Below are 10478 nucleotides of genomic sequence, written 5' to 3'. Positions count from 1 at the left end.
CCGGGCCATCCCGGAGCCGGGTCTCTGTTTCCCCGTAAATAAGGCTCCCGTCCGCGGCCGGCCGTATAAATAAATGCCGCTGCGTCGGGGCCGGCTCGCCCTGCCGCACGCCGGAGAGCGGGCGCGGGCGCAGGTAGAGCCGTGGGCGGCCGGGGCCGGGGCCAGGGCCGGGGCCGCGCCTGAGCCGCCGCTTCAGGACGCGGACAGCTCTGCGCCGCGGGGCCGCGCCACGCCCGGGCTGCCGAGCGGCGGGCGGCCGGGGGAGCGGGCGGCGCGGGCGGCGGGCCGCCAGGGGGTGCCGGCGCGGGCGCTGCTCCCTGCCCGCCGCCTCAGGCGGGGCCATGGCAGCGGGCGAGCGGGCGGAGGAGCCGCTGGCGGAGCTCAGCCACTATGTGGTGGCGCGGCCCATCTACAGCGAGGCGGGCTTCCAGGAGGAGAACGAGCGGCGGCTGCCGCTGCCGCCCACGCTCCGCGAGCGGGCGCAGGCGGCCTGCAGGTGGGTGGCAGCGCCCGGCGGCCCGTCAGGCGCCGGCAGCGGGGCGCGCCGGGCGCGGGGGGCCGTGAGGGAGCGGGCGGGGGCGGGGGGACGCGCGGTGCCGGCGCCGGGGAGCGGCCGCCCGCTGAGGGATGAAGTGGCCCCAGAAACGCCCGTCGGTCGATAGGCTGCCCTTCCCTTCCCTTCGCGTGGGAGCGGTGGTGGCGGCTGGCCCCAGGGTGCTTCCTTCAGGGGACAGCACTTTTGGCACCAGCCCGCTCCCCGTCACTGCCTGGCAGAGGACAGTGTCCCACCTCTGCCTCTCCAAACGCCCGTCACCCCAGCCCCAATGCCCGTCACCCCAGCCCCCTGCCCGCCTCGGGCGTCAGGGCCTTCCCAGCCGCCTTCCCGTGGGGTACGTGCATCACTTGCTTTCTTGCAGGTGTTCGAGAAGAAGAGCCTTTCAGATCACCAGGTCCTTTCTGCCTGTCCTGGAGTGGCTGCCCAACTACCGGGTGAAGGAGTGGCTGGTCAGCGATGTCATCTCGGGGGTCAGCACCGGCCTGGTGGCCACCCTGCAAGGTAAAGCCGGGCGCTTAGGGGCCCTCGTTCCCCTAAGGGAGCTGGCTGAGCACAGCCGTGTTATGCAGATGGAATTACAAATCTGAGACTTGTTATTTAATACTAGATATTAGGTATTATTTTGCAATAAATAATTGATGGTTTTAATTTATTCCTTCTTTCTCTGCGTGGCAAGAAGATTTAAATTTCCTTCCACGTGCTGTCAAGATGTGTGTTTTAACTTTTCTTCCAAGCCTTTTGCTCCAAGAGCATTCATTTTGATATTTGAATTTTTTTATTACATTGTGATAAATGGATAGGTCATGTGGTCTTATTTCTCTTGGTTATCTGAGCCTACAGCTCTACTGCAGCCGCCCATAAAAACGTCGCTATTGCCCCAAACTAATGCAACCTTGATATCTACTGTCCTTTAAAATTTGGCCCATAACGTTGTTCAGGTATCCACAGACAACAGCCTTCAAGGAGGCAGCGGTGTATTTACATTAAAAAAAAAATTTAAACTTGATGGATATTGACAGTGCATGGCTTGCAATATTAAGTTTTCCGTATTTCCTTATTCCATTTATTAGGAAAGCATTCTGTAAATTAACAAATAGAAAAGTGGCAGAAATAATCAGAAATTAATTAAAATAAGCTGGTTAAGGAAGACTTAAAGGGCAGAACCATTCTGCCTGAGGCAGCTGATGAGGTCCACTGTCAAAGACAACACTAGCTGTAACCCTAATATGATCCAGCACATTCATTTCTTTCATCTCAGTAGTGTTCTTACGCTATTTTCACAGTTTTTCAGAACTAGGGGAGGTTAAGCTAGCTGTGTCAACCCCACGTTTTCCCTCAATGGGAATTATTTGCACAAGGGGGCAAAAACTCACACTGGGAACAAAGAAAGAAGTTTACGCATTCCCAATTAGTCACAAGTATTCCCTACTGTCTGTTCCCTTGGAGCATGCTAGGAAGGCACAGACTGGCAAAAAAAAAGGTATTACAAACTTCTACAAGTTTGTACACAACAAAAGGCAGAGGGTGACTTGAGGATTAAGGATTTGTTCACAGTGCTGAAGAGTCTGTGTCAGAGCTGGAAGATCTCTGCCTGAAGGTAGTGCCACAGTTACAGGACACCCCCTGCCTTTTTAAGATGAGCTGGGCTAGATGGGCTTTTCATATGTCTTACAACAGCTATAACTGTTACAAGTTATATATATAAATATATATAATATAAAATGTTATAAACCTTACTGTAACCCCCTTTTTTGTTTTTTTTTACAGTGGGGCCTAATTTTCTCACAATTAGATTCTACTTCTAAATCTGATTTCTGAAATACACTGTTTGGTCTCCCACCCATGTATTAAAAAAAAACCCAAAATATAACCCCCCCAAGTTAGTGCAAATCTAAATCTAGCTGTAATTTTTTAAAAAAAATATAATAATTCTGAAATGCTAAATCATGAGATACAGGGAAAATTGGCCAAAATGTTTGCCAATAAAGAGGCTTCTGGGATCCTGAGGTCCCTAAAGTCCCCAATTCCCAGCATCTGTGTGTGCTGCTTGCAGTCCTCAGTAACAATAGTGAGCTCAGAACTTCAGTTGTTTTGAACTTTGACAGGTTTTTGCGGTACCTTTGAAGGATAGTATTGCACCTTGCAGTGGGAGCTAAATGGGATATGATACTGAAGGCAGCTTTTTTTTTCCCCATTGTTTGTTGGATTTGACAGCTTGCACAGGTATACAAAGGAAGGTGATGATAGGGATCAAAACTCTCAAATTTGTGTGATTTACTTTTGGTATTTTAAGTTTATAAGCTTTGTTATAATTTTATGTTTATACTGAAAAAAAGGTGGCCTGATTTTTAGAAGGGCTGAACATACTGAAGCATATTTATAGTTTAATAATTCAGAGTCTGTGCTTGAAATTTGTCTGTAACTAGAACATTTGACCTATCCCTCTTATCTCTCAATGGGCAGACGATTCACTCTTGCAACTTGCACTTAAACTTCACATTTGAACCTATGTTTTGTGCTACCTATACAAATACAGGAACATCTTGTAGTACTTACTCATCCAACTAACACTGTGGCACATATATACGATCATTTACAGTCAATGATACTCACATATGTGCCTGCCACTGATTTACAAACAAAATGCATTCTAAATTGTATCTAGAGAAAAGCAGTAAATCTTTCTGAAAGTCTACTTTAGACGAGACAGTAGTTTGTTGAGAGATTTTGAATCTAACATTTTGATGATCTATCATTTCAGGTCTGGCATATGCTTTGCTGGTTGCAGTTCCTGTTGGATATGGTCTCTATTCTGCCTTTTTTCCCATCCTGACATACTTTTTCCTGGGAACATCAAGGCACATCTCAGTTGGTAACTGCATGTGTTCAAGCTACAGTGAATTATCTATTACAAAATGTTAATCTTTGCTGTGAACATTGATATCTTTCATACCAGACAGCTACTTTCTGAATCAAATTGGCTTTACTGAATATTAGTATTGGTGGGTTTGGGGGACTTAAGGCTTATTTCTTCCCTGTACAGGCAACTGTGCATACTAGCTACCTTCAGTTGTGTCCCTGCATGCTTTTTGCTTGCATTTGTGCTGAAGTTTAAATCTTGTCTTTGGCTACACTCTGTGCAAGAAATTACAAGATCAAGGCCTCAGTAGGCAGTATGGACAGACATTTTGTCTATCAGCTAAAGCTCAAGATGGCTAAAACAGCTCTCTTAGTCTTCTCTACAAGCCTTCCTTGCTGCACCCTTTTTTGATCACTGTGGACAATATCATCTTCTTGCCTGTCGCGGAGAGCCAGAACCTGTGTGTCTACTCCAGCCTCGCTCTAGGTCCTCACATCAAGGCTATGGGTAAACCTTGTTGATTCTTTCTGAATACTTCCTTCAAAATATGGGATATATTTCCTGTTAGTTCTCACATTTGGAATTAGTATTACAGCTTGATCACTGAAGTTTCTTTTTCTTCATTCTAACAAAACGCAGTCTTTCCTTGTTCATATCTACTAAGAATAGATTGTTTTCCCCTCCCAAAGCTTTGGCGTGATATAGGCTCCTTCATCAACTTTCTTCTCTGCTGCATCAAATACTTCCGTGTGTTTTCTCCACTTTTTTAGCCTCTTCCTGCCCTACCTATCAGCTCACATTTGCTATCCAGGTCTGAGTTGTCACCTGTACTTATGTTGACATTCCTACTTTCTAGGTTATCAAATGCTCCTTTTTATGCTTTTTCCAATACTCTTAATCATGAAGCGTCCTCTAAGGTATCTGTAAAATTAGCTTATCCTTCTTTAAGATGTTTTGTGACATTCTCCTTTTCTGCATAATTTTAGTAAATAACTGCAACAAATATGATTACTTTTAGATTGTGTGTTGCTGACACAATCATTGCTTTCTCTCTGTATCTTGCCCAAAGTATAGTTTCAGTCATCTTTAGCCAATGTAATACTACATTACTGCCAAAAGATGTGGTCCTACACTTTGGTGCATGTTTCTGCCACCACCGTGGCGGTGAGACTCCTGACCATGTAGCTATGTGGCAATCTGGATCAGCTGAAAACTAACCATGACCAAAAAAAAAAAAAAATTTAAATAGCTGTTGTTTCAGCTGGATCAGTGATCTGTTTTGTCTGGTTGTGGTGCTGATATAAGGGCGATGATTGGAACATGTTGCCCCTTTTGGCCATGGTACAGCCCTAAATTGGATTAAGCAAAGCATGAAACTGCACCTGTATCTACAATGTAAGTTATTTAAGGAAGAAATTGTATCTTTGTGTCATATTTGCAGTGCCTGTGGCTCCTGGCCACCTAATACTACTAATGTACCCCAGTTAAAATATTATATGGACTTTCTGACTTAAAGTTTGCTTGTCTAGTCTGATAAATGCTTCTTTTCAATGTATATTAAACTTTAGTGTGTTCTGTTTGTCATTACAGGTCCGTTCCCTGTAGTCAGTTTGATGGTGGGATCTGTTGTATTGAGCATGGCCCCTGATGATAATTTTCTCATAGATGGCAGTAATGCTACAGGGACTAATGGTACTGGGACACTGATAGACACTGAATCCAGAGATGCACAGAGAGTGCTGATTGCTAGTACACTCACATTTCTGGTTGGAATTTTACAGGTAAAACAGTTGGCTTGAAGACACAAGGTTGATACTGCTTGAATTTTAATGGAAAAACCATTTAATGGAAATACCTACTAGGGCAGTAAGACATTTTCCTGTAGCAAAACACAAAAATTAATCATAGAATCATTTAGGTTGGAAAAGACCTTTAAGATCATCAAGTCCAACCCCTAACTTAACACTGCCAAGTCATGACACATTAAACATCTCAAACTCTGAAGAGCTTTTGGGGGATTATTCTTCTTCTCCTGGGCAGAGTCTGTGGCTGCATGACTGGGAGCACAGACAACAGAAGAACAGCCCTGTGATTGCAGACCAAGAGACATGCATGAAACTAAGTGCTAATGGTGCATATCCTGGAGCATCCTTCCACACATTTTTTCAGGTCTCCTTTATTTCCTTGGATGGCATGCTATTAAGCTACACTAGGCTGCAATAGGGGAATATGGTCCTAAGACTCTGTATCAAAGAGAAAAGAACAAAGCATGAGAAATCAAGAAATAAAAATGTACCTTGTTGTTGTTTAGCAAGCTGTTATTCTTCGTGATTTTTCCAGGTAATATTTGGAGTCCTTCAGATTGGTTTCATTGTGCGGTACCTTGCAGATCCATTAGTTGGGGGATTTACAACTGCAGCTGCTTTTCAAGTGCTTGTGTCACAATTGAAAATAGTCCTCAATGTTTCAACTAAAAACTATAATGGTGTCCTTTCCATAATATATGTAAGTATGCTCTTCTAATACATTTTGGGCTTATGCCAAAGTTTTTATATAATTGTTTATCTTCTGCTTCCATGCCATACAGGAATGGCTCATATATATGGTGGTAAGTATAGGGCATTCTCACTCTCACAAAGATCTTCAGCTGTTCATTTGTATCTGTGGGGCTCTAAATAGCTGCTTTCAGGGTTCCCCAGACAGAAAATCTAATTGCCATCTTGAAGTCTTTTCCACATAAAGTTTAAATGTAATTATCCAGCAAAAGAGTTCTTCTTTAGGTTGTCACTTCTGGAGACTATTTTTCTGTCCCACGCCTTGCTTTCTGGCTTATTGTGAAGGTTGTTTCATTAATTCTTTAACACTGTCAAGTCATCTGCCAGAGCTGACTGGTCCCAAGCCTCTTCACTCTTAAACCAGCAGGTCATTCTGGTAAAGGGCATTGTTCTGCATTCCACGCTGTAGCCATATTTGTGAGTATCTAAAGAAGGATGTGGATTCCCACCCTTGGCCAGGTACCTGCTGGTTAGCTAAGGTAAGGCTAAACGTTGCTGTCACAACTCCATTTGTTGATCTTAGAGAAAATGATCTTATTCAAACCTCTCCCAAAGAGAAATTTAACTAAGCACACCAGGCAAGATTTTTTCCTTCCCAACTATCAATAAGCTTCAGGAAGAATATTTCTCAGATCATACACTGCAACTTTTTAGAAAGCTGAATGCTAGGGTTTGGGTTTCTTTTTTATGTAACAAAACTTAAGATAGATACAAATGCAAAGCTTGTAATGAAATAACTGGGGAAGAGACCAGAAAAAGTTAGTCAGTTTGACTAAAATCAAAAGTTTTCATATCATCATTTGAATGATGAACTACAGCAGGTACCTCACCTGCTGGTTAGGTAAGGTGAGGCTAAACGTTGCTGTCACAACTCCATTTGTTGATCTTAGAGAAAATGATCACATGGAGAAATGTCTTGCCTCGATTACAGATACATTGAGTTCCTAGAGGTCTCATATTATGGAATAGTTGACATCCCCAAGAAAATTATTCAGAGTTTTGTCACTGACTTAGTTCAAAACTATTCAGGTTTGTAGTATTTTAGATCTTCCGTAACACTTCACATTAGAATAACAGATTTCTAAAAAGAGAGGCTGTTCTAGACAGAGAAGTGTATTTAAAGATTTTACATGTGAGTTCAGGAGACCAGACTAGCAAAAATATCTAGATCTAGATTAGCAATAATAGGATGAACATAACTACGAACAGCAAGGCAAAATTTAGAAAAAAAATATTTGGTGGACTATTGGGGGAAAAAAAAAGTTATGGGCCTTTTCAGAGTTAAACTATTTCCCTCAGAACATGGAAAATTAGATGAGACAAAGTAATGTCTAATAGACTTCAGAGCAGACCTGGCAGGGTGATGGACTCATTAATCGAGCAGGTTTTTCTGTCTCTATTTTTTATGATTACTGAAGGGTGGTACATTTAGTAGAAAGTATTCTTGAAAAGGAATTACATAGTTCTTCCCACTCCTGCGAGCCTGAATGGAATGCTGACTTTTTAGGTTAAAGCTCAAAGGTTCTGTGTTCTTACAGGCGAGCCAAGTCAATGTGCTTGCAGATGTGCGTAGAGCAAAGAAATTGTGATTTCTGGTCTGCTCAACCTGTGACTTGCTGTGTCAGCTTCAACAAGTTTTGGACTTGCTTCAGAAGTGGTGTTTGACAAACTACAACACTAAGCATCCAACATTAGAAGAATCCACAACCCAAAGTTAGGAAATTACTGTTCCCCTGTGAAGTAGGGCAGTGCCAGAGATGGTCAGTAAGAATGGCATCCAAGGTAAGCAGTACCACAGGCAAGGAAAGGGTTCTGTCACCTGAAGAAAGGCATCTGATTCAGTGTTTCAGGAAGGCTTCTTGTTTAGCTTAGAAAACATAGCTGATTAAGCACTTTCAGATGTTTTATTTCAAAACCAGGGTCTTTTCGGTATGGTAATAAGTGGTACTGCTGCTGCAACCCTCCCCTTACCTTTAAACTGATAGCTCAGTATTCGGGGAGTTAACCAGGACGCAAAAAGTCTGTTTCTAAGCCCTTTTCTACCAGGTCGTTCTGTTAAAGCTGCTTCACTGTGCAGGGAATAATTAAATTTTCTTGGAGACCAGGGGCAAGTGAGAATTACCCTGATCCTTAGGAGGAGGGCAGAGGAGTATTTGTAGCTTTTCTATAATCAGCTCTTCATGTTTCCTCTCTACACTTGTTTGCAATAAACAGTAGGACCAAGCAAGGGCATAGCAAGGGTAGAGAAGGGAGCTGCCTATTGCAGCCCAGTTGTAAGAGTCCTCCAGCCTGGGACTGAACTCTGCTGGGAGGGTTAATGTACTGTAAGGTGAGGTTTAGTGACTGCTTTTCTCAAGTGTAGGATTCTCCACAGCCTGGCAGGACCCATGTGTTCATACTTGTTCTCTGTATGTCTCTGTATGTCAACAGTAGAAATCCACAGACCATATACACTGGGCATGCAGTGTGTATGTCAGAACCAAAGTTTTGCCCATGAATCTGCTATAGCTGTCTTTTATATAGAAAAATGGGGGTCTCCCTTGCTATTCAGACAAGGTGGAAGAAGCTATAGATCTTCTCTTCCTTGCTCAAAGAACAGGTAGAGGTAAAACACAGGCAGGGGTTTAGCTCTTCTTACTTAGTATTAGTTTCCTAAAAGCTGGGAAGCAGGAGCCCCCTGTGTGGACAGCTCTCGCAGTTAGGCTTTTTCAGTTAAATTCACCATTAAATCCATTCACTGATTCTGTAGCACCTGGACAGTATGTTATCCTCTGACTCCTTTGGGCCTGAACAAAGCAGTAAGTTGGCCTCCTCCACAACCCCATGCATCTGGATCTTCTCATGAGTATTTTTACATCTTTCAGGTGGTCATGGATGTGCTTTATGTTGTCATTTTTATTTTTCAGACTCTTATTGAAACATTTGAAAAAATCAGTACCACCAACATTGCAGATCTTACTGCTGGACTCCTCACCATTTTTGTCTGCATGGTAGTTAAAGAAATAAACGATCGGTTCAAACACAAGATACCTATACCTATACCAATAGAAGTTATTGTGGTAAGCAAAGGAGCATAACAAACACTGATAACAGATAAAATAAATGTGGCTAGCTACAGGAAGACAAGAACCCTTTTTAAGTATTAAAGCTGTTGTTTTATTTTATTACAGACAATAGTAGCCACTGGCATTTCATATGCTGCTGACTTGGAAAAAAAATACAATGCAGGCATTGTTAAGAGCATTCCAAGAGGGTGAGTGCCTTTGTTTTCTGGGAAATAGGTATTATTTTAATGGGCTAAAAATGACTGTGGTAAGAGAAAAAGACATAAAAGAGATATCAAGAGCTGTAACCTGAGTTTAGAAATGAGAGCTGGAGATTTCCTGAGTTTTACTTCTGGCTCTGTCAATTATGCCACTTAAATATGTTGCCCAGTTTTCCTTCATCTGTAAAATTGGATTAGAAACATCTACCTGATTCATGAAGTTCACCTGAGAATTAATTGCTTCATGCTCATGAAGTGAATATATGTCTAAGGAAAATGTACAAAAAAAAGTATTTTTAATAATGAAATTCTGCATAGATTTAATTTCTGTGTATCTGAGTTATCCCACTATGGTTCATATTCATGCCACTACTGTTATCCCAATCAATCTCATCACTTCCATACTCAGAGGAGCAAGGATGTTGAGGACTACACTGGCACAGACTTTCACTTAAAGATTCAGAGCACTTCACAGTAGTAACCTTCACATTCCATTTGGTATTCAGGGCTTATTAATTAAAATTTGTGGAAACACAGTAGGGGATAAAATGTTTTTGAGATCTTCTGAAAAGTATGTTAACAGTAGTATGAAGTGTCATTAACATATTTATGTAATTCATCATACTATTCAATACAACCTTTATTCAATGCTTCAAAAAATGTACTTTTTCACTTTGCTATCATAAGGCCAAATCTCAGTCATGCTGAGAACAATGGGAGCTTTGTTGCTGACTAATAGCATCAGGATTTGGGCTATGGTGAGCTAGATAAGCGTGTTCTGTATGTCAATGGGCTGTTTCCACCTTTTTATTAACTTGAAACATTACACTTCATATTATAAGCAACCTCCTCAAACTCCTTGACAATTCTAGTAAGAACAGAGTTTGACCAAAGTTGATAACACTATCTATTTTCTAAATGCTAGATTTTTGCCTCCCGAACCTCCAGATGTCAGCCTCTTTTCCCAGATGATGGCAGCCTCCTTTTCCATTGCTATTGTTGCTTATGCTATTGCTGTATCTGTGGGGAAAGTATATGCAACCAAGTATGGCTATGCTATTGATGGAAACCAGGTATGTGTAACCAAAATAGTTCATAAACGTGGTGAATGTTAAGTTCTGTTTCCTGCTGACTTATGTAGCCAAATAAAAGAAAGCTCATTCACACACATTTTTCAGAATAAGGCTGAAGATAACAGGATTAATTCTTTCAACTATTGAAAAAAAATTAGCTGAAATGGCC

General features: G+C 42.1%; 1 protein-coding gene across 3 annotated transcripts in view; it reads left to right on the top strand.

The window, feature by feature from the left end:
* SLC26A4 (solute carrier family 26 member 4) overlaps positions 1-10478 on the top strand; it is a 27512-nt gene continuing 17034 nt past the window's right edge. For 2 of the 3 annotated variants that reach the window (XM_055711262.1, XM_055711261.1), the window contains exons 1-8: positions 1-496; positions 918-1057; positions 3318-3428; positions 5007-5197; positions 5757-5921; positions 8878-9030; positions 9142-9224; positions 10162-10309. In XM_055711262.1, the coding sequence (XP_055567237.1) occupies positions 342-496; positions 918-1057; positions 3318-3428; positions 5007-5197; positions 5757-5921; positions 8878-9030; positions 9142-9224; positions 10162-10309 (1146 nt within the window). In that variant the 5' untranslated portion in view covers positions 1-341. Of the gene's footprint in view, positions 497-917; positions 1058-3317; positions 3429-3455; positions 3924-5006; positions 5198-5756; positions 5922-8877; positions 9031-9141; positions 9225-10161; positions 10310-10478 lie in introns of those variants that run through there. The other variant, XM_055711263.1, reaches the window with a different exon arrangement.

The sequence above is a fragment of the Falco cherrug genome, chromosome 5 (assembly GCF_023634085.1).
Source record: "Falco cherrug isolate bFalChe1 chromosome 5, bFalChe1.pri, whole genome shotgun sequence".
Lineage (NCBI taxonomy): Eukaryota > Metazoa > Chordata > Aves > Falconiformes > Falconidae > Falco > Falco cherrug.
Note: the sequence above shows the minus strand (reverse complement) of the source record. Positions and strands in the feature narration are given on the sequence as shown.